This window comes from Apiospora hydei (genome assembly GCF_038363865.1).
Source record: "Apiospora hydei strain CBS 114990 chromosome Unknown utg000004l_segment0_segment0, whole genome shotgun sequence".
NCBI classification, from domain to species: domain Eukaryota; kingdom Fungi; phylum Ascomycota; class Sordariomycetes; order Amphisphaeriales; family Apiosporaceae; genus Apiospora; species Apiospora hydei.
This window is the reverse complement of record NW_027117363.1, coordinates 359,009-381,961: the sequence shown is the minus strand read 5'-3', so window position 1 is coordinate 381,961 and position 22,953 is coordinate 359,009. Positions and strand designations below refer to the sequence as shown.

Sequence of the window (22,953 nt, the reverse complement as noted above, 5' to 3'; positions counted from 1 at the left end):
CCCTGCCAATCTTGCATATTTCTCGTTCTAGATTCGATACGGTAGACCCTGCATCTGGCTGAACCCAAGATGGACATTCAAAACAGGCCACGTTTGTACACACAGTTGCTAGCGATGAAAGATCTGACTGCTGTTCTTGATGTCATAGATATGTCCAAGCAGCGATGCCTGTAATCAGTCTTTACCATCTGATTACCCCTGGAGCTCTCAGCATGTTTGCCCACGTGGCAACTCATGTCTTCGTGTGATTATCATTATGTTTTGCCCCCGATCATGCTTTGCTGAACGGACCATCAGCCCAGAGCTCGATCTGTCAAATTTGACTCCCTTGAAGCTGGGTCTAGGACTTCTGTAACCTCAAGCGGACGGTGACCCTCCCATCCCATCGGAATAAGACCCCTTCTACACCACTCCGGCTAACATGAGCTCCTACAGAGAGGGCGAGCTCATCCGGGACCGCGTCATCTCAGTTGCAGGCGCATAGCAAACCCGGAATTGCAGTGTGCAGCATTGCTGGCCGCCCTGGTGTAATTAGTCTCAACATAATAAACGAGGTACGCGTATGAAAGCTGCAGCCACTACAAAGACCGAAACAGCCTTCGTTCCAACATAACAATAAAAGTAAATGTTGCCATTCTTCGAAGATTGGAGCGTAACAAGGCCGTAGGATATCCTTTAGGTTGGATAGCAAACTGATATACCTGCTGATCCTGGAGCTGCACCACATCTCTGTTCGGCGGAGTATCCCTTTTGGCGACCGTTGGGGCTGAAGCAAGTATGCATAAGAGAGTTGTACTTGCAGTATATGCTGAATGGCTTAAAGTATAGGTTTATACGTATCCACGTTTCCGGGGAAGTAGAGAGTTTGCCAACAGGCTGGTAGATTTGCAGGGTAAGGGTATCGAAAATGGCCCCTTACCAGCCAATGTCACATGCAAGTGACAGTCAAGAGCTTTTCATATCACGTTGTTTCTAGGTTGATTGCTTCTCTCTTTCTCATATCCAGCCAGAGTGAACGTTTGACATCTGCCCCGAGGGACGAGATACGGAGGGTCTGGCGAGGCCAAGGTTGCTTACACTAGCTCTCGGGGTACATTGCATAAAGTACCAGAATGCAATAATGCAACATCCCGTCACTCTAAATTCGGCTTCCTTCCCGTAAAGTCTCACATTGCAGTCTCCCGCTAGTCTAATTCCACTTCCTCCCCGCCCAACATGGGCATCTTCGGCGCAACTGAGACTGATCGACAATGCACGGGGGACGGCCGAGGGTGAACGGCTACTGCACGGCTACACGGCTTGTGGCCTTGTCGACGCACCAACGAAGTCAGTATGAGAAACTCACCCAAGGTCTATTACCGATCGCCGATTGGGTCGGAGATATCGCTTATTGCAATCAACTTATGCTGTCGGACGAACCTGAAATGGGACTGCGGCACCGTAACTTGACCAGCGCCAAGATTCCACACAACAAAAGCCAAACCCAAAGGAATGGTGCTGCCACTCACGGCCTTGATCAGCATTACCGTAACCCTGGAGGTGGCATCTATGATGGGCAATACAGTGACGTTACCAGTAGCGATCATTGAATCCACCTCGCTGGGGCCGCGATCGAAATCAAGGGTCCCTCCTCTTCATTGGATGAATGCAGATATTCATATTTATAACCATCCCAGATCTCTCAACCTAGCCACAAAGTCAATTTCCTCGTTATCTACAAAACGCCGTCTTACCTACATTATACACTCGTTTACACTGTTGGTTCGTTACTAGACAAAAGCCACAGCATTGAAGCAGTAACAACGATCGAACCTGTTTAGAAGAACACCTGCCGCATCGCTCTCGCAAACATGGCGCCTGCCTCGGTTATGTCCGGCACGACCCAGCCCCATACCCTCGTGGGGATGAGCATGGAATCCATGATGATGTCAAACTCCACCACATCGCACCGAGAGGCATCCTCTCGCTCGGTCGCCAGCAGCACCGCCGCCGCCATGATGGAGACACCCGCCATCTCGAGCGTCGTCTACTCCCTCAAGCGCCGCAGCGAGGCCGAGCTGGGCCCGGGCATGTCGGCGCAGATCATGGGTGAGACCCACCTCTCGATCCTCGACTGGATCGCCGTGCAGCGCATGAGCCACCTGCCGGCCGAGGGCAGCAGCTACGACAAGGTGCTCGCGTGGACGCAGCTCTTTGTCGAGCGGCTTCACGCCTTCGAGCTGGCCACCGATGAGTTCGCGGGCGGTAGCAGCCTCGCCACTCGGGTGGCCTACGGCTACTGTGCCATCTTGCTCAAGGTCAGGATTCCTCCCTCTTTCTATCTCGCCATCCGACGTTCATCCGCTGACATCCCTGCACACTCCAGCTGGGCAAAGAGAACGCCTCGGGCTTGCTCACCTCACTAGGCTTTTTCTACAGCATATCGACGACGCTGGCGGACCTCCTGGAGCGCACCGAGATGTTCCGCGTCTCGCAGGAGATCCGGGAGCACCTGGTGCTCGCCATCACGGACCTGGTCACGGTCGTGGCCAGCGTCGCCACCCACTTCTACAAGGCCATCCGCAGCGCGTCCACCGAGTCCGTCTCGGTCAACATCTACACCACCTTCGCGGAGCAGATCAAGACGTTCCGGGACCGGTGCGACAAGATCGCCGACGCCATGTGGCGTCATCAGCTGCTGGCCCATGACATGGGCGCCGAAACGGTGGCCGATGTCAAGTCCATCAAGTCGTGGCTTGCGCCCGAGGACCGCGTCCTGACCAACCTCACGGGCGGCGGCGTGTCGCTCCTGGCCCAGGAGCGCGAGGAGCTGACCTGTCTCTGGGTCGCGCCCCAGCTGACGCGCTTCCTGCGAGGCCAGGACAAGGTCCTGTCGATCAGCGGCAAGCCCGGATGCGGCAAGACGGTCGCCTCGTCCGTCATTGTCGACTATCTGCAGCGGCCGATCTCAGGGGTCCACCACAGTGCCCTTTACGTTCCCATTGGTACGTGTTCTCCTATCCGATGGCACATGCTCCCCCTCTCTGTCTAGTGTTACCATTCTAACTGCGATCACCTACTTTCGTTACAGACGGCAACGTCCCCGTCGAGACGGCGACGCGCGCCATCGCCAAAGTCATCATGAGCCAGCTCCTCGACAAGCGCGTCGGCAACATCCAGCTCCTGCAGACCCTGTGCGACGCCTACAAGGCGTGCCAGACGGCCGCCACCAACGACGAGTACGACGACGCTGCCTGGGCGGCCATGGGCCGCGCCCTGAGCGCGGGGCTCCCGGGCGCCGCGCGGGAGGTGGTCCTCGTCGTCGACGGCATCGACGACGCGTCGTGCGACGAGAAAGCCCTGTTCCAGCGCCTCGTGGCCGCGACCGCCAAGGTCGGCGGCAGCAGCGTCCGGCTCATCACCTTGGGCCGGGTCAAGATGGCCGAAGCCCCCGGGCAGGCGGACATGCAGATCAGCGACGCCCTGGTCTTCGACGACATCATGGCCGTGGTCCGGGGCCACTTCGAGTCCGACGCCGAGTTCGGCCAGATGTCCGAGTTCGAGCAGGAGTCCGTCGTCTCCGCGCTGACCGAGGCCTCGGCCGGCTCCTTCCTCTGGGCCAAGCTGGCGACGAAGCGCCTGCGCCGCGCCGTCGGCCTCAACGAGTTCCGCGCCGCCGTCGACAAGATGACCAAGGCCAAGCCCGCCATCACCGAGTTCGTCCAGCAGTGCGTGCACGCGGCCAGCATGACGGACGAGGCCCGGCTCATGCTCATGTGGCTGGCGACGGCGGAGCGGCCCCTGTCGCCCAAGGAGCTCGGCGCCCTGTCGTGCGTCCAGGCGGACAAGGGCGGCGCCCTCGCCGACGCGAGCGGTGTCGACGTGCTGGCCACGCTGAAGCCCGTCCAGGGCCTCGTCATGATGCAGCACGGCCTCATGTGCCTCCGCCACGGGCTCATCCGGGACTCCCTGCGCGAGCTGCAGGACAAGGGCCAGCTTGTCCCCGCAGTCAAGGACGCGCACGCCGACCTCGCGACGCGGCTGCTGTCGTACATCAAGACGGTGGCGCCCGAGCAGCACGAGCCGTCCGTCCGCCTCCTCGACGACCACGACAAGTCCCAGCTGCTTAGCCGGTACCCGCTCCTCGACTTCGCGGTCCGCCACTGGCCCGTCCACCTGACGCAGTCCAAGGCGTTCGAGAGCGGCGGCGACGCGGGCGCGGCCAAGGCGTTCAGCAAGGTGTTCCCGACCACGGTCACGTCGCTGCGCCTGCAGGCCACGCTGTGGCAGCACTGCCCCGTCCCGCTGCTGCTGTCGTACCAGACGACCGTCACCACCATCTACCGCGAGTGCTTCACGGCCAAGAGCCCGCTCACGCTACAGTGCATCATCTACCTGGCCATCATCCACCGCCAGATCGGCCGCGTGGACGAAGCCGCCGACCTCTTCTTCGAGGCCACCACGCTGAGCGGCAAGCGGCGCCCGGTCGACCCGACGTTGACGGCCCAGATGGCGGATTACTACATCCAGCTGATCGAGGGCAAGACCACTACAAGCTCAAGAAAGGACGTCTTGACTAAGCTGGACGAGGTCTTCTCCATCTTGGTCGAATGCTACAAGTCCAAGGTTGGCCAGGCCTCGAGCCAGATCGTGGTTGCTACGCTCCGTCGCCTGGCCGAGCACTACCGCTCTATGAAGGAAGTCAGCAAGTATGAGCAGGTCATGGAATCCCTCCTCTACCGCGTGGAAGCCGAGTCAGACACTGGGAGTGTCGTCACGGAGACCGATACCGATCTCCGAGTCCAGCTGAAGGGCACGAAGGAGACCACCATGACGGAGGAAGAGGGCGGTGTATTGCACTTGGAAGTCGAAGAGCGTGATGACCTGATTCAAGGGTCCGGCGACTCCATCAAGGAGGCGGAGCGATACGTCGCAGAGGGCCGCATCGACGCTGCGGAAAGGGTCTACATTGACGCATGGCAGCGAGCGAGCCGCGAATATAGCACCCAACGGTCCAGCATCCTGGCGGAAAAGAACCTGAAAGTCGCGCTGAGCTACTCGAAGTTCCTGCAGTCTCAAGAGCGAACCTCGGAGGCGTCGGCGCTTCTCGTCAGCGTCTCGGAGGAATACACCCGCCAGTCTTCGACTACCATGCTCACCGAGACTTCGGCCTCGCTCTTGGTCCAGGTGGCCAAGACGGTCAAGTCGATGGGGCTCACTTCGGTGTCACTGGCCATCTCCAAGTCCTGTCAGCAGTACTACCGATCCACCAACCGCACCCAGACGTCGATGTACAAAGGAAATCGAGGAAACCATTGAGGTCACCTCGCAAGAGGTCTTGAAGTCGACGGACTCCTCCTCCCAGACGGCCACTTCGGAGAAGAGTCGCGAGGAGTCGGTCTTCCAGTACTCTCGCTCCATCACCACGATGCGATCTACAGCCTTTGAGCAAGCCAACAACCTGATTTCCCAATACATGTCCCAGCACCGCTGGCAACAGGCAACCGAGTTCATGATCAAAGTGCTCCGCGGAATCTGGTCGTCGCTGCTCTCCGTCAACATGCAGGACATCACCTTGGTCCAGGACCACGTCGAGGACTGCATCGACCTAACCAGCCGCTTGGCCGAGTGTTATTCCATCCGCCGCCGCCGGATTGACGAGGGCGATATTCGTCTGCGTGTCTACCGTGCTCTACGATCCGGTCGTGAAGTGGATGATAAGATGCGGATGGACGCCACCCAGGCGCTTCTCTCCTTCTACGACAGGACGTCCCAGCCCGAGTCCGGCATCGCGATCCGCCAGGAGCTGCTGGACGATTTGATGGCGCGGCACGGGGAGCAGCACGACACGGTGATCCAGCTCCTTTGGGACCTCGCAGAGCGCACTCGCCCGCGCCCCGTCTCGGTTGGCTACTACCAGCGGATCATCCGCGCTATCAACGGCGACGCCAAGACCAGCAAGCCCGAGGCGCTGAAACCCATCACCTTCGTCGCGACGGAGCTGTGGAGCAAGGGCGCCTTCTCGGAGGCCTTGCCCTACTACAAGACCCTCTTCAATACCTTCCTGACGGAACCCAAGCCGAGCCCGGCGCTCGAGGACCAGACGCTGCTGCGCGAGTGCTTCGACCGCTACCTCGGGTGCCTGCGCCATGCCAACATCGCATTCTCCGTCCTCCACAGGATCACGACCGAGTACCAGACGCAGTGCAAGACCGTCTTCGGCGCGTCGGCCTCCATCACGATCCAGGCCACGCTTACCCTTGCCAGGGTCTGCCAGGAGTCGAAGACCACTGAGTCCCAGGTCATGGAGCTGTACGAGGAGCTTCTCCAGACGAAGACTCAAGAGATCAACCTGGAGGAGATCTCATCCGACCTCAAGATTATGCAAGAGGAACAGACGGCCGCGGACATGGAATTGACATCATCTTCCAACTCAACCAACCTCACGTCAACGCAGATTGAGCGCAGCGTCGGAATCCTGCGCAAGCGCTTCAGCTCGGTGAAGGAATCGCGCGGCTGGGCCCACGAGGAGTCGCTCACGCAGCTCGAGGAGCTCGTCCGCTTCCAGAGCATGCAGCAGCACGAGACCGAGACCATCACGCGCGAGCTCAAGGAGGCGACGGTCAGTATCCTGACCACATCCTCCAAGTCCTCCTCGACCCAGCTGGTCGCGGCGGCCAAGACGATCGCCTCTAGCTACACGACGAGCAACCAGATGACGCAGGCCACCGAGATGACGGACGAGCTCTACCGCCAGCTGGTGATGAAGGACACGTCGAACAGCAGCAGCAGCCAGATCGACCTGTCCTCGTGCGGGCGCGAAAGCCTTGTCTTCCTCGCCCAGCTCGAGTACAGCCTCGGCCGCAGCTCGGCCACCCTAACCGAGATCATGGCGGCGCTGGTCGCGCAGTACACCTACTTCGTCGAGCTCCAGTCCCTGACCCAGTCGAAAACCAGCGACTTCCTCGAGGTCTCTAAGGCCGCGGCACGAATTTACCAGTGCCTCGAGAGCTCGGGCCGGCACGCCGCGTCGGCGCGCGTCTTCGACCAGTACGCCTCGTGGGTTCACCATGCCGACGCGAGCCTTCTGCCGAAGGCGAAGCTGTCTCCAGCCCAGGCCAAGATCCTGATGCAGGCAATCTTGGGACACTTGAGTACGCACAAGTCCACCGACATGGTGCGCACCGTCGGTATCATTGGCAACACCCGGGTGGCGGAACTTCTCAAGGAAGAGCGTTACGATGAGGCTTGCGACCTCGCCACCGCATGCTTCAAAGTCATCGCCGTCAAGCCCGACTACTACCGAACCGCCGCCATGGCCAAGCTCGTGCTCACCATGAGCATGCTGATCGGCCGCTGCGCGACGAACAAGAAACTCGACCTCGCCCCCGAAGCGCGCAAGTCCCTCCTCGAGACCTCCAAGCCCATCCTCGAAGACGTCCTACGCATCATCATGCCCACCGACGACAAGAGCGAGAAGAGCGACACCAACAAGAAGACCAGCACCAAGATCAACCTAGCCAAGCTCGACCCCACGCACCTCCACCGCCTCCTCGCCCTCCTCGGCGCGCAAGAAAACTACCCGACCCTGTCGCGCCTCCTGACCGCGCTCTGGGCGTCGCGCGAGGCGCAGCACGACTGGGCCCCGCGCGCGACCTTCGCGCTCGCGCGCCGCTACATCCTCGCCCGCTACGTCGTCGGCGACGCCGCCGCCGCCCTGCGCGTCGCCGAGCACATCGTCTACAACTGCCGCCGCGTGCACGGGCTCTGCCACCCGGCCACGCTCGAGATGGCCGGGCTGCTCGCGCGCCTGTACGCGGGCGTCGCGCGGCGGCACCAGGAGCGCACGGGCGCGGGCAGCGCTGCGGGGGCCGCGGAGATTGCGAATCGGTATTACCGCAAGAGCGCCGCGATCTACGAGGATATCCTGCGCGGGCTGACGGATCCAGGATACGCTAGCATGGACGGGAACGGCGGTAGCAGTAATAGCAGCAGCAACAGCAATACCCGCCGCAGCAGCAGCATTGGCAGCAGTGGGTCCCCCGGCGGCGGTAGCAGTGGCTTCACTGGCGACACCGGCATGCTATATTATGGTAAAATGAGCGGCAACGGCCGCGGTGGTATCTTTGCCGCGCCCACCACGCCCAACGGCGAGCCCGAGCGCACCGACGGCCAGATCGCGCGCCAGCACCTCTGGCTCCTGCGCCTCGCGCTCGAGCGCGCGGGCGGCTGGTCCAACAAGGGCTACGCCGAGTACGAGCGCCTCAACGCCGACGTGTTCGCGCGCTACCCGGTCGAGATGGAGGGCGCCGCGGGCGTCGAGCGGTGGGACCTCGCAGCATACGGGTGCGGACGGGCCCAGTCTGATGATGATATGCTTAGGGCCGAGGAGCTTTCGCAGTGGGGGCTGATGACGGAGGCGGAGGATGAGGACATGAACTGAGGTGGTGGGTATGGGGGAGTAAGTGTAAGAGCAGTCCCTGTGAGGGATGTATGTGTATGTTGACGAGGAAAATGTAGAGTAGTTGTAACCGGTCGTTAGAAGCCTACCGTTGCGGTTTCTTTTGTTAATTATTAAGATTATTCATATACAACACTGTGGTTAACTAGATGAGACTTATTTCGACGTGACCTGAGAAACAGTTTCGCCTACCCTGGGCATACGACAAAGGAAATCGGGACATCCCAACTCACTACCCCTATCCCGCACCATCTCACACGCAGCAACACCCGTTGCCATTTTCCCCCCTCCTCACCTACCTGGGTAGACGGCGCCCGTCCCCTCGAAAACGCCCGTCCCACTTCTCCCTCCACGACACCCCTCCGTTCCTCCGACAAGCGCGCAAACACCGCAGCCGGCAAGCCCCCCTCGCCCTCCTCCTGGAAAGCGCGCAAAAACCCCTCGTACCGCATCAACTTGGAAAAGCCCTCCAAGTCCCCCTCCATCAACGCTGCGCCCCGCCGCAGCAGCGCGACGGCCCCCGCGAAGTGGACCCGGTGCCGCAGCTCCATGTTCCACACCCTCTTCCGCACTAAGTGGCTCATGCCGCCCGGTCCCCCCTCTGCGGCGGCAGCGGCGGCGGCGCCGCCGACGAAGCGCGCTCGGGCGAGGTCGTTGTCGGCGGGCAGCCGCGCGAGGCAGCGGCTGAGCGCCGTCGTCGTCGGTTGGGGCGGGGGTGCCGTAGTAGTAGTAGTGATAGGCGGCGGCATGGCGCGGTCGAGGTCGGCGCCGTGTCGGACGAGCACATTGAGGGCGCGCTCGGCGTCGCGCAGGTGGGCGTCGGTGTCGGTGGGGGCCTCGGGCCCGTCGTCGACGAGGTCGGGGTGCGGGTGGAACAGGTAGTGCAGCGGCGCGAAGCCGGCGTAGTCCGGGAGGTTGGGGTCGAGCTCCAAGCCGCCGTCGCCGCCGTCTGCGTTTGAGCTGGATCTTGATGAAAGGAGGAACTCGAGCAGGTCCGCATTGCCCTCGGCGGCCGCTTGGTGGAGCACGTGGAGGACGGCGCCCTGGCCTTGGTAGATGATGCGCTCCATCGGGACCATCGCTCCGTCCGTGGTCAGGGACGAGCCGGCCCGGATCAGCTTCTTGGCGATCCCGAGCCGCGACCGGCGCACCGCGGCCGCGTCGAGTTGCGGCACGGGCATGTGGGATGGGTACAGGCGGCCTTTCAAGGCCGCGGCCCACGGCTGGACGGACATCAGGGTGGCGTAGTAAAGCGGGTTGACTCCCGGGTCGACAGGGAACGACGACGACGATGATGATGAGGAGGAGGAGGATCCGTACGCCGGCCCATAGTGAGCCGTGTAAGCATCCAATCGATGCGTCATGGCCCGAGAGACGCAGCACTTGGAGAGCTTGGGCCCATGGTCAAGGGCAAGGCCTCCCCTGGCCTCCCGGCAGGTCGGATCGGCACCATGCGCCAGCAGTATGTCCACAATGTCCTCGTGCCCGAAGATGGCGGCCCAATGGAGCGGCGTGATGCGGCTGCGCAGCGGCACGGCCCAGGCGTAGCAAGACCTCCCCGGGCGGCGGTCCTTGTCACACTCGTCAAGTCCGTCGTGGTGGTAGACCGTGTAGTCCACCTGGTTCACGCGGGCTCCGTTCTCGAGGGACCAGCGCACCGCCGCGGCGCTGCCCTTCCGGGCCGAGATGAAGAGGGCCGAGGCGCGGCTGTATTTGACGTCGAGCTTGTAAATCTCCGGCGTCACCACGTTGTAGAGACGGCGGCAAGTCGAGGCCAGGGCCAGGGCGACTGGCCATGCCGCAAACCGGTCATACTCCCATGCTCCGAACTCTCTCGAGACGTCGGCGTGGCTTCTCGGGCGCGAGAACCAAGGACGCCCGTAGCCCAGCTTCAGATGATTTTCTCTCTTAATGCCATTGAGGTCAGGACACTTCGTCCGGTTCCTTAGAATCATTCCCAAAATTTGAAATATGATCTCAACAGGCAACATCTCCAGCCTAGGATGATGCACCAGGAGCTTGGCTTGCTCGCTGGCCATGATTGGCTATAAGTTTTAGTGGTCGATGATGATGGTTCGCCGTAGGTTTTGCTTGTTATAGAACTCCTGTGTATCTGTTTCCATCAGAAGAGCATCCCGAGAACCAATTTAAAGGTTTTCTTTTCAATTCATATATGTTATCTATCCCCATTATCCCGCTCAACCTTACTCCCCATTTGAGAAAGCAGAGCAAGATGTGATTGTAAGGATCCAGCAAGGTCATAAAGGTTGACCGACCAAGGCCTAAACTAAATCACGACAAGACGAAACCACGAAAGCTCGAAACATGTCATGATATGCCCACCGCCACCACGATGACACCAGGAAAAGTAGTTTTGAATGCAATCAATTCATACCTAAAAAAATGCTCAAAACATCTCATCCTAGGGCTATTGATCAACCCTATTCCCACAATGGGGATATAATGATACGCCATACCAAGTGTGTGCTGTGGTAGTATACTAATACACTCTCTTCTTCCCATGGCCCCCCCTCCCTCCACATCAAAGGGTAAAAAGGGGGGACCCCTTGGGTCGAACCATGTCAATTCCAGCGCAAGCACAGGGGCCTTTATTGTACGCAACATGACACCGACCCAGAATTTTTCGATCGCAGGCTTACAGCTTCATCCCCGACATCTTAGCCACGCGCAAGCTCTGGCGCATACTGAGATCAAGCATGATCTCCTCGCTACCACCAGGGATAGCGTACGCCCGAACATCGCGATAAAGCCGCTCAACCTTGGCGCCCTGCCCGCCGCGCGAGTACGAGAGCCCGCCGAAGATCTGCGCCGCCTCGCGGGCGCAGAACTCGAAGCAGAGCGTCGACTGCGCCTTGAGGCCCGCAATGGGCCCGCCCAGCCGCAGCATGGCCTCGGTCTCGCCCATGCGCTGGCACTGGAAGATGAGGTTCTCGAGCCAGTTGTACGAGGCCTCGATCTGGCGCGCCATGTGGGCGAGCTTCATGCGGATGACGGGGTGCTCGATGAGCTTCTTGCCGAAGGTGCGGCGCTTGTTGCCATACTTGACCGACTCCTCGTAGCAGACGCGCGAGAAGCGCAGGCACTGGATGATGATGCCCATGCGCTCGTGGTTGAAGTTGGTCATGATGACCTTGAAGCCCTGGTTCTCCTTGCCGAGCACGTTCTCGACCGGCACCTTGACGTCCTCGAACGTGATGTACGTCGTGCCACTGCTCCAGACACCCTGGCAGTCCATGCGCCGCGTGCTGACACCCCCAAAAGAGCGCTCGATCAGCAGCAGCGTCACACCGTTCATGCCCTTGTCGCTCGTGCGCACGGCCGTGGTGAAGTAGTCGCACCAGATGCCGTTGGTGATCCACTTCTTCTCGCCGTTGACGATGTAGTGCTTGCCGTCCTCGCTCAGCTTGGCCTCGCACGTCAGATTGGCGACATCGGACCCGGCGTCGGGCTCCGTGATGGCCAGGCAGATACGCTGCTCGCCGCTGAGGATGCCGGGCATGATGCGGTCCTTGAGCTCCTTCTTGCCGAACTTGATCAGGGGCGGGCCGCCGATGCCGTAGCCGCCAATCATGTTCCAGACGAAGCCGCCGGAGCCGACGCGCGACAGCTCGTCCGTCACAATCATCTCGTGGAACAGGTCCCACTGCTCCGGCGGCACCGACTTGACCGTGTTCTTGGTGTACTCGACCGGGTAGTGCACGCCCAGCAGACCGGCGAGGTAGCCGCGGCGGCCGGCCTCGAGGAAGATCTCGCGCGGCACCTCCTTCTTCTCATCCCATTCTGTGACGTAAGGCTCGATGTCGCTCTCGACCCATTCGCGGATCTCGGCTCGGAGGGCGGCGTGGGACTCGTTGAAGTAGGGGGAGTGGTACTATATCAATTCCAAAGACAGTCAGCTTCAGTTTCTTCTTCATGCGTGCGCACTGCCGAATTGCGAGGAAGAAATAAAGTAACAACTACTTACGCCTTGGTACCAGCTGGGGTCGGCGAAGGGAATCAGATCACCGTAGGGCTCGAGTGCTTCGGCTTCCTCCTCGACAGCCTTCTTGGCCTCCTTGGTGGGCTTGGGCGCAGCGACGGCGGGCGAGGGCTTGGCGGCCTCGACCTTGGGCTTCTTGGAGTCGAGGGAGCCGACCTGGAGGGACTTCTTGTACTTCTTGAGGATGCCCTCGTTGTGGTATTTCCAGAACTGCTTGGAGGCGTCCTTGCCGGCGACGCGCGTGAGGATCTTCTTGCCACCTGTAGTAGTCCGGCCGGACATTGGTCAGCAATGCGATGCGATTCGCGCGACGCGCGACGGGAAAGGCGGGAACAGGTGGGACAATTCAGCAGCTAGCAGCCGCAGCAGTAAGTAGCACGTACCTGGGTGTTCATCTTGGAACTTTGTCAAATCGTACACATCTTCATCGACAATGATCCACAGGTCGTCAGCCTTGTTGTGGGCGGCGACGTCGCTCGCCTTGAAGGTTTGAGACATGGCGGGAAGTACGGGATGTCCGAATAAGAAAAGAAGACGTCTCTAGGTAAGTGTCGGTCCGTAGGCGGTTGGCTGGTGGGTTAGGAAAGTAGGGAAGAAGCAGTGACAATTGGTCAGAGACGTTCTATATTCACTATCTCAAGAAGAAGAAGAAGGAGGAAGAAGACGACAAGACACACAATGGACCAGGGACGAAGTATGTAATTGTCATGTCATGCTTTATGGCATGGCGCTGGCTGCTCCTCTGTCTTTAAGAACGGCTGACGAGGTGAATGCGAAACCAAACTAGCCCGGCCACTGTCGGTAAAATCCCACACGCCCAAGTCAGCACGCGCCCCAGAAACCAGCCCACAATCACATGCCGCTCGATGGGAACCGAAAACAGACAGCAATTCCATGTTCACATTCCGGGGACCACTGCCCATCACCCATCAGCATTAGGCAATAATGCGCCAGTCAGTGACTTGGGGCGTGGCTGCTGCTGGCTGCTTGGATCCTACCTAGGCGTGACACATGCCACAGCAGCGAAGAAGCATTTCGTGCTTGTTCCCCCACAGAACCCTCCATTGGGGAGCATGCCGCATGCTGCTGCTGCCAATCTCCGGGGTAGACAGATGTGCCTCACTGCCCGTGGGGAAGAGTCTTTTTAATTTGGGGTCATGTGGTTGCAGTATGTTCCGAAGCAGGGTCTCGGTGCTGCGCTGTAAAGTGCAGTGCAGAGTGTGCAGAACAGCAACTCAGCTTGCATGTGATGGTAACGTAGAAGGCAGCGAGAGCTGATGTCATCCCCAAAGCCAGCCAGAAGCACAGCGCGTGTCTAGTGACGGATTACGCAGTGCTTGATTGGTCCCAATAGCTGTGGTGGATCTCTGCACTTCTGCCGAGGTCCATTAGTGCTTGCGTTAGGGGATCTTCTGCTGAGCGGCAGTCAGAAATATTTCCCCTGCCATCTATTGAGGATACATGCATACCTCTATCTTCGCCGACGCGATCACTTTCATATGACTTTATTTATATCCCAATGACTATATGCATAGAACTGTTGCAAGTCTGTTTCGACCGAGTTTGAGAAACAATAATGAGCCTTGATCTCCAAAGATAGTACTTACATATCCGCAAAATGCTGTTGCTCCATGTTGCAGCCGTCTTGTGCTAGGGCGCCGCGGTTCGACCCGTTCGTTTGGGGTGGTCCGCCACTAAAAACTCTCGGGCGCGCTATTGAGCACATCTTCCAGGGGTTTCAACCAGCTGACCAAAATCTCAAATCTGGGGTATCCGGCTGGCCGAGAATGAATACCACTCCCAGAATAGCAGATGATTAACAAATATCAATGTTAAATCTTTATAGTTGACTGAATGGGAACTTGGCCCTGCACCATCAGCTTCGCTATTCTAATATACACTGGTCTGAACTCTTCAAGCCTTACCTATTCTCCGATGCAACGGTTGTCGCGCGTACGATATATGGTCTTAGGTGACACCACGATCCCCACCAACGCTGCGTCGGACCGACACTACCCAAACCTCAAGGGATAAAAAGGAGGGACATTTAAAAGGAGTGCATGCATGCTTGCCGAGGTAGACTTGGCCAGAAACGAACATCGAAATCACCCTTTGGCATGAACAGCCTCGTTTAGCTCTTCCCCGTCCACGGGAGGCGCCCCGTCAACAGCGCCGTCGCCGTCCGCCTTCTCCTGGTACAGCTCATCCATAGCCGCGTCGAACTCGCGCCGGAACGCATCCGCCTGCTCCACGAGCGTGAGCTCGCGGAGGTACTGCTCGACCACGCTGATGGCGCGGATCTCCAGGCTCTGCTCGATCGGCCGGTCGCGCCCGCCCGCCGCGCTGCGGTGCTTCGAGACGCACATGTCCATGACGAGCGGCGCCAGCCGGAGGATCTCCTCGTGGTCGAGCTGCTCGCGCGCGTGGCCCAGCATGGACAGGTACACGTAGGCGCGGAACTGCGGGTGCGCCCCCAGCTGCGGCGACGCGAGGATGCGGCCCGCGTGCCGCGCGAACTTCTGCGTCTCCCGCATCTCCTCGTAGATGTTGAGCAGCTGCAGGTTCGCCTTGAGGACCTGGTCTCCGCCTACCTGCGGCATGGCCTCGAGGCGCGCGAGCAGCCGCAGGTAGTACGACTCGGCGACGCCGACCTCGACCAGACCCTTGAGCGCCTGGTTCAGTACGGGCGCGCCGCGGACGTAGACGATGGCGCCCGCGAACTCGGAGGCCGGGTCGAAGTGGGACTCGAGCTCGTCGAAGTAGAAGTCGAAGAAGGCCGACAGGTTCCGCTGGAACTCGGCGACGCTCATGCGCGACATGCGGTTCAGGATCAGGTAGAGCGGGTAGTAGGGCGACGCGGCGCCCTTGAGGCGCAGCAGCTCGACCATGTGCTTGATGAACATGACGACCAGGTCCGGCAGGTTGGCCGAGTTGTAGACGGCGGCCGACAGCAGCAGCACGATCAGCCGCGGGTCCGGCGCGGGCGATTCCATCAGGCTCGACAGCTGGTCGAAGCAGCGCGATATGACTCGGAAGGCCTCTTTCGTCTTGCCCTGCTGGACGATCATGTCTCCTCCCAGATTGAACTGGCCATACCCTAGGAAGCGTTCATCAGCCACTTAGCTACACATATGTGTAGCAACTTCCTCGATGGCGGAATGAAGAAATGCGTAGCTCGGTATCCTTTCCAAAAAGGGGACGGGCGGACTCACAGCCTATAATCCCATTCCATTTCTCCTCGTACACCGTCACGTCCTGGTCCTTCCTCCATAGGCCCACGGAGAACAGGCCGCGAACATACTTGCGCGCGAGGAACAGGGACTCCTCGGGTGCCTTGACGAGCTCGGGCGTGGCGATGGGGAATAGACCCGTGCTCCACCCCGGCGATGGCGGACGGTTCAGCTGTTTGCCGCTGGCGGATGATAGTCCCGCCATGCGGGCATCGTGGGCTTCCCGCCATTTGCTGGGGTCTGTCTTGGCGTCGGACCTGGTCTTGTATTTCCTCAAGCCCCTTTTGGTAGGAGGTCAGTCAATTGAGAGGTGAGCCAGGGGAAACCATGATTGACTGGTGGCAAGTGCAGGTAGGTAGTCTGCCATGATGGAGAGTAAGAACATACCATATCCTGAAGCGCATCTTGTACATCCTCTCCCTGCGCATGACGGTGTTGTCAGAAACATTCCCACTTCGCATCAAAACTGCTTAACAGCAGGCGGGGGGGGTGGCACGCCACGCATATGTGGAGGCCCGAAAGCTTACGTCGCGACGAAGTTGTGCTGCTCGCGCATGATCCGACACACGTCGGGCAGGCCTAAACGGCGCTTGATGTAGAGGTCGACGATGGTGTCGCGATGCCTCTCCCACTCGTCCGAGCCGGCGTAAGCGACGCGCGGCGGCCGGCGCACCACGGTGAACTCCATGGGGGCGTGGTGGCCCCCGGTGTGGTCGCCGGGGTTAGCTGCTGTTCGACGTACGTGCTGCTCATGGTCATGGTTTCCAGGTCGAGTAGGCCACGATCTGAAACTAACAAGGTACGATACGGTACGATTGATTAGCCCGCGGAGGAATTACATTGAAATTGTGGAATAAGGTGATGAGACGTAGTCTAGTTCGAAATGTCAGATCATCATGGGTGTTATGTCAGGCAGGAATTGCAGACACGCAGGCCAGCAAGCAAACAAACAAAGCAGGCTTTCGATCATTTCATCGTTTCAGCTTGGCTGTATTACAGTCCTCGTAACCCCCCTCCCTCTCCCCACTTCAGCCCAGCTCCTCTCGAATCTGACCTTACTGTACTTCCTTCTTGGCAAACAAGGGCTGCTGACTGGCTGGTCATGTGCTGTGCTACGTGCTGACCTGACCTGTTGCCTGCAGTTGCTAAGTGCGTTTGATGGCTGTGATGTGTGATGATCAAACCAAGCCAGGCCTGCAGGGCTTGATTGGGACTTGCCTCTTGCCTCTCTCTCCCTTGATTCCCGCAGGTGGCACGGTGGCTAGAATCCCAACTGCCGGGGCGTCTCATTGGTGTGCGGGTGGGTTGGATGCGCCCGGGGGCTTGGATGGCACCATGCCTCTAGCGATCCTTGGCGTCACTGGATGCCAGGCCAGAACTCCGGACCATGGACATACATAACCCAACATGTCAGCGACTCTCTCCCGAAAGAACACCAATCATTACTTTCACGCATAGTACTTTCGACGTCTATATACCTACTTGTTGGTTATGTTCGAATGCCATTCCTTCTCATGATGCTGTTCTACTACAGTACGTGAGGTGGGGTTATGTGCTTGTCTGCGGTGCGGTGCACACTCCGCATGCATCCAATCCAGCCGGCAACTTGAAGCCGGCGACCCAGCAGCGGGAAGACCTCCATTCTGGGCCAGGACAGTGGGTACTCCCGAGGCTCACTCGCCCACCAAGCTTTTATGTGAATCCACCAAGAACCTCAACCTCACCTCAATGCTACATACCTGCACCGTCGCATCAGATAGGCGAGATATGCTTCACCGATATTTCGGAACAGCTACCCCTCCCTGAAATGGCCTGGATAGGAGCTTCTGGCAATCAGATTCGGCTTTTGCTTCATGACCACATCTACATGGCCTCCAACCTCATGCCGCGAGGGTAGAGTAGCTTCTCCGCTTCCGTCTCCGGCATTTGCCAATATCCCCGAAGGTATCTCATCGCCGACGTCTGTTTCCAATTGGCCGTCTAGGACTTTCTCAATTTCCGTCCGACACTGGCCCTCAGACACGACCGGCTCTAACCCAGACCGGTTTATGTCGGCGTGGTCACTGAAATTCTATCGACATTGGCGAATAGGCTGCAGGTGCTGAGGCAATATCCACGGCACACTTCGTTCGGCATCTTCGCACGCACTTGTAGATACGAAGCGGCTGGCCGTGGGGATCCCAGCTCCTGTCCCAACACGCGGCAAGTCATGCAGCTGAGCAGCTTGTTCGGAATCTACTTCTAGAATATGGGCCATCTCAAAGCCACCGCATCAATGACGAACGTTGTTGCCGGAGGCTACGATGCGACTGGGTATTTGGCGGTTTGTTACAGAAACTGAGTTCAGCAGTGCTTTAGCGCTGCCATCAGGTAAAGCATCACTGTATCAATGTTTGGGCCGATCCGAAAACGACCGTCGACAGGCAGCTTTGAAGAAATGTATCCTGTTGGGGCTTTTTCGCATATGACTCGGACGATAACGTCTCTGAAGATCGGATGAGCCGAACATGATCCCGTGCCTAGTTAAAGGCGGAGTTCTCCTCGCCTCGGTCTCTTCCTTTCGAGTGATCCTTCATCTTCCTATCGCCCACGGCGAGTTTCTTGCTGCCTAAAGATGTGAAACTCTTCCGGCCAACTGTGGTGATCTCGATGGCCGCCATGCCAGAGGCGCTAGGATGACCTCTTACCCGCTGACCTTCTACAACTTCGTCACCTTCGACGTTATCTTCGGCACCGCTTCCCTCTACATCGTATTGAACGTGCTGGTCATCAGCCTCCGCCTTTTCTCCTCCTGGAAGAGACATGGCCGCTTCGCCATTGGCGACTGGTGCGGGCTCGTGGCTACTGTGCGTGATCCTTACCTTCACACAACAGGACATAGAGTATACTGAAGACGGCGGCTGACCCAGCTCTAGTTCTTTACACTCGGCATGATAGTTATCATGTTGATAGGTATGCCTGCCCCTCTTTCCTTGTCCGGAGCCCCGATAAAGGATCGCCGTGCCTAATCACGAAGGGGCCAGGCGCCAGCACTCGGAGCATCGGACGGCACGACATGGAGGTACGCGATGAGGTTGCGGAGCTCCATATTTCAATGGTAGATTACAAGGTAAGGTACCGCTACCGCCACCAGCCAAGCCCATTCATAATACATGCTCATTAGTGAAAGTTGCACTTTGCCTACAACATCATCTTCACCCTCGCTGTAGGCTTCATACGACTCACTCTACTCGTCCTGTTCCTCCAACTGTTTCTCCACCACCCCCTCTATCGGGTCGTCCAAGGCATGATAGTGTTGGTCGTTGTCTGGGTGGCATGCTACATAGTCATGGCCTTCTCGTGCGGCAAGGCCCCGACGTCAGTCGTGTCGCCGTATGACGTTTCTTCGAGGCTATGCCCGGGTTTCCGACTGGGCGCGGCGGCCCAGCAAAAGATTGGCTTCTCGGTCGCCCTGACGGATTGCGTCATTGATGTGACCATGTTTCTGCTACCGCTGTATCCAGTGAGTGCCTGTTGCCCCATATAAGCAGTTTGAAAGCTGATCATCGTCACTCCAGGTCTTGAAGATGAATAGTTCGTTCAACCCGTGCTCGATGCATTTCAGCCAATCCTCCACCGCAAGCTGACGGGTCTCAGTGCGAGGACGAAACAAGGTCTGGGTCAGCATTGTGTTTCTTCTAGGCATATTGTGAGTAGGCAATACCTCTGTCTGAACTGCCTCGAGTCTGTCGCTAACACCTGCGCGGCTCCATCACGGCGTCCATCATCAAGCTGGCGATCTTCACGGTTATCAATACCCCTATAGGCACGTCGTCTCATGATAATACGGTTTCATCAAGAATGACCAATGCCACAGTAGGCACGCAGGCAGCAACACCGTTAGGCATCAACGACGTGAACGGTAAGCTGCCCTCTCCTGTCTCAGACCCCAGGAAGCTCTAACCGCAAGGAAACCCCTCCAGGAGTCAGCGGGACCATTGCCTGGTGGACCATGACGGAGTGCTCGCTTGGCAACATCACGTGCAACCTCCCCATCATCTCGGGATACATCTTCCGGCGCTTCTTCTCGGCCCGAGTGACATACGTCTCCTCGCAGATCGTCACGATAGGCCGGAAGTCGCTGCGGCTCAATCCCAAGGGGCCCCCGGACCAGACGCTGGACCTGACGCTGGATCAGACGGTGCTGCAACAAACACGGGCTGCCGCCGCGACCGAGGACGGCATATCGCCTAGCACCATCGAGCATGTCGAGCCTTCACCGCTGGAGATACCACGGGGGCAGGTATGAGACAAGCGGTTTCGCGCATCGAATTGATACCGGCGAAATCAACTAGAGGGCCGTCCCGCAGGAAGAGCATGGGGCTCACCTGGTCATGACCCTCAACGATGCAGCACAGTCGAAACTTTGGAGGATTTGGAATATCAACATCAACCATGTCTCAAGGAGGTGGGAACTCCCGAACAATCGAAAAGCGATATTGTTGATGACTTGTTCTGTTGCCAAGTTCTAATTTGCGACGGTCTTGCAGGCAATCCCCCGCAACAAATCCAAGGTTCGTGGCCGACAAGATCGGGAAACGGCTGGGATTCCCATAACCACCAAGAGCGCCAACCCTCTGGCCGTCGGTGTTCATCTCTTCAAATGGGCAGTCGTCGACATTAACGTTTTTCGCCAGCCCCGATAGCGGAGCGCATTGCGAACGAGAGATTTCCACCAACGAATAACCCGGCTTGTACTCGACCAATGCGCGCGCATGAGCGCCGGGGAGATGGAGAACGGAGCAGGGTGGCTCGGTACTGCGATATGGCCTGATCGGGTAGGTCGTTGTTGGCCAACTGCCGACTGTGGTAGCTGGCGCCATCTTGGCCATCTTGGCGGGGGCCCTTGGCAATTTAGCCAAGCGATTCCAACGTTGGCCAAACCCGATAAGAGATTAGATCCAGGGGAAAAGTAAGAGAAGGCATGGATGTCACAAGACAGAAGCAATCTGAAAGGATGAAGAAAGGAGAATACTGAAGTAACATTAAAAGCAGGCAGCAGAAAAGGAGGGAGGTTCTGCATCGAAATACGGGAGTTGCATGAGACACACGAGGGAGCCGCAACTTTTCCACGAGTGACGAGTCCCAGCTATTATAACCCCAACACGTTGGATTAGCACAAGGATGTCATTGCTTATCGGTTAGCGACCCATGCATCATATGCAAGTTCCATCCACTCCGCAATCTATAAAGCGGAGCCCCTCCCGTATGACATGACTCTATACAGGAGATATCGTTACTCACTTTTGTTCGTTTCGGTGCCTAGATTGGGGGGGCTAGAAGGGAGATCGGTTATGCTCGTTGAGGACGGAATATGAAGCTGGATCTTATCAGCCGCCCAGACTGTTGTTTGGGTGGCGGGAAGATCAGGATAACTCGGCAAGATAATGTTGCTACCCCCTGGCCTGAGACTGTCCAATAGCGGCTCTAGCGTTTACGGTTCGGCTGGTTCTGCAACCACTACGAATCTGCCGCTTTGATAACAGGCGCCCTCAGCTATCATCCAGGAACGGAGCGAAGGGACCATGGGGCACTTTACCCCATGTAGGATAGGCCACGGCAGGGTCAGGTGGGCACGACTTCCGGGCTGCCGAGATTCTTGGAAGCGCCGCTCTGCACGATTGAGGAAGGTTGCTAAGCTCCGATATGGGGATCCCGTACGGGCGTCGTCAAAAGCAGGGCCTCGACATCTCCAAGGTCCGGACCAACCTTCCTCTTCTGCCCTAGATCCGGCTTTCCTATCATGGGGATTTGGAGAAGGGACCAGACTCTCACCAGTCCCCGGGCACAGCTACGAGGTCCGGATAGAGGTATAAAGACCCGTTGATCGTCGCCCCTAGTTCCCGTTTGTGTCTGACCATCCACTCGCCACCTGCACCGTCACTCGCTTTGACTGCATCCCGATTGGTCCCCTTCCTTCGTTATCCCACAATTACTTAGACAGTCGGTTGCCTCCTCCTTCCGTCAGGATGCAGTTCAAGCCCCTCTTCCTCGGGGCCGTCGCGGCCTCGAGCGCCCTGGCCGCGGACCGCCTCTGCGGCTTCAAGGAGCCCACGGCCGAGGACATCGCCATTGCGCAGAGCTTCGCCGCGCAGGAGGCCGAGGCCCTGGCCGCGTCCAACGAGACCATGTCCCTCCAGGCCCAGACCAACGTCAACGTCTACTTCCACGTCATCGCGACCTCGCAGTCCACCAGTGGCGGCTACATCAGCGTACGTACTTACTTTTCGCGGCAAAGCCAACATCATCACCCCTCTCCCCCTTTTGCTTTTCATTTCATATGGCCAGAGGAATGGGCGACTGACATTAACCATACACGTAGGCCTCAACCCTGTCCAGGCAGATCGACGCCATGAACGAGCGCTTCGCGCCCTACGGCTTCGCCTTCACCCAGGCCGGCGCCGACTGGACCGTCAACAGCGCCTGGGCCCGGGACGGGTCCGAGCTGACCATGAAGAGGCAGCTGCGCAAGGGGACCTACAAGGACCTCAACATGTACCTGCTGGCCGACATGGACTACCTCGGGTACGCGTACCTGCCCAAGTCCGTCAGCAGCGGGTCCTCGGACTTCTACTACGACGGCGTCTCCATCCTGGGTTCGACCGTCCCCGGCGGCTCCTACACAGGGTACAACCTGGGGCTCACCGCGGTCCACGAGACGGGGCACTGGCTCGGGCTGTACCATACCTTCCAGGGCGGATGCTCCGGGCAGGGCGATTATGTGGATGATACGCCGCCTGAGGCTAGTGCGGCGTCGGGGTGCCCTATTGGTCGCGATACGTGCCCCGGTGGTGGTGTTGATCCTATTCACAACTACATGGATTACACTCAAGAGTAAGCAGCCTTTACCCCGTTTTGGTGTTCAACCATTACGTTTTGTTAACTTGACGGCCTTTCTTCTTAGTTCCTGCTACGAGGAATTCACTACTGGCCAGGTCACCCGCATGAACAGCTACTGGAAGAACTACCGTGCCTCCAAGTAACCCTCGGAGGCATGGGGGCGATGTTGCTGAATATCAATGGCCTTGGTCCTTGTGTCTCTACCAGAGTATCATGAGGAGTTCGGGATGGTGGTTACTAATAGGCGATTTTGTACATACATCCATTTACTCTAATATGGAAGACGCCCACAAGGGTAGAGCCTGTGAGTACAACAATGTACTTATGGGGAAGCCTATAGCCCCATTCAATATGGCGTTCTTCGATGTGACTCAGCTATTATCCTCCTCGCCCGCCAGAACCCT

General features: G+C 58.4%; 7 protein-coding genes across 7 annotated transcripts; 3 read left to right on the top strand and 4 right to left on the bottom strand.

Moving 5' to 3' along the window:
* Positions 1-1,850: 1,850 nt before the first annotated feature.
* PG997_002621 (uncharacterized protein) lies at positions 1,851-8,422 on the top strand (the record flags this gene model as incomplete). Its single annotated transcript, XM_066806936.1, has 4 exons — positions 1,851-2,297; positions 2,366-2,984; positions 3,071-5,222; positions 5,263-8,422. The coding sequence occupies 4 exons, from the start codon at positions 1,851-1,853 to the stop codon at positions 8,420-8,422; spliced, it is 6,378 nt and encodes a 2,125-aa protein (XP_066670554.1).
* Positions 8,423-8,628: 206 nt separating this feature from the next.
* On the bottom strand, positions 8,629-10,479 carry PG997_002620 (uncharacterized protein; the record flags this gene model as incomplete). Its single annotated transcript, XM_066806935.1, has 1 exon — positions 8,629-10,479. The coding sequence occupies one exon, from the start codon at positions 10,477-10,479 to the stop codon at positions 8,629-8,631; it is 1,851 nt and encodes a 616-aa protein (XP_066670553.1).
* A 617-nt stretch (positions 10,480-11,096) lies between these two features.
* On the bottom strand, positions 11,097-12,938 carry PG997_002619 (uncharacterized protein; the record flags this gene model as incomplete). The annotated part of the gene is made up of 3 exons (XM_066806934.1): positions 11,097-12,332; positions 12,426-12,700; positions 12,824-12,938. The coding sequence occupies 3 exons, from the start codon at positions 12,936-12,938 to the stop codon at positions 11,097-11,099; spliced, it is 1,626 nt and encodes a 541-aa protein (XP_066670552.1).
* A 1,607-nt stretch (positions 12,939-14,545) lies between these two features.
* On the bottom strand, positions 14,546-16,358 carry PG997_002618 (Clr5 domain-containing protein; the record flags this gene model as incomplete). Its single annotated transcript, XM_066806933.1, has 3 exons — positions 14,546-15,537; positions 15,653-15,951; positions 16,198-16,358. 3 exons carry the CDS (start codon positions 16,356-16,358, stop codon positions 14,546-14,548), a joined length of 1,452 nt encoding a protein of 483 aa, XP_066670551.1.
* A 1,831-nt stretch (positions 16,359-18,189) lies between these two features.
* Positions 18,190-18,474, bottom strand: PG997_002617 (uncharacterized protein; the record flags this gene model as incomplete). The annotated part of the gene is made up of 1 exon (XM_066806932.1): positions 18,190-18,474. One exon carries the CDS (start codon positions 18,472-18,474, stop codon positions 18,190-18,192), a length of 285 nt encoding a protein of 94 aa, XP_066670550.1.
* Positions 18,475-18,725: 251 nt separating this feature from the next.
* PG997_002616 (uncharacterized protein) lies at positions 18,726-20,355 on the top strand (the record flags this gene model as incomplete). Its single annotated transcript, XM_066806931.1, has 4 exons — positions 18,726-18,779; positions 18,840-19,172; positions 19,596-19,952; positions 20,200-20,355. The coding sequence occupies 4 exons, from the start codon at positions 18,726-18,728 to the stop codon at positions 20,353-20,355; spliced, it is 900 nt and encodes a 299-aa protein (XP_066670549.1).
* Positions 20,356-21,678: 1,323 nt separating this feature from the next.
* On the top strand, positions 21,679-22,692 carry PG997_002615 (Metalloprotease; the record flags this gene model as incomplete). The annotated part of the gene is made up of 3 exons (XM_066806930.1): positions 21,679-21,921; positions 22,032-22,543; positions 22,614-22,692. 3 exons carry the CDS (start codon positions 21,679-21,681, stop codon positions 22,690-22,692), a joined length of 834 nt encoding a protein of 277 aa, XP_066670548.1.
* Positions 22,693-22,953: the final 261 nt, after the last annotated feature.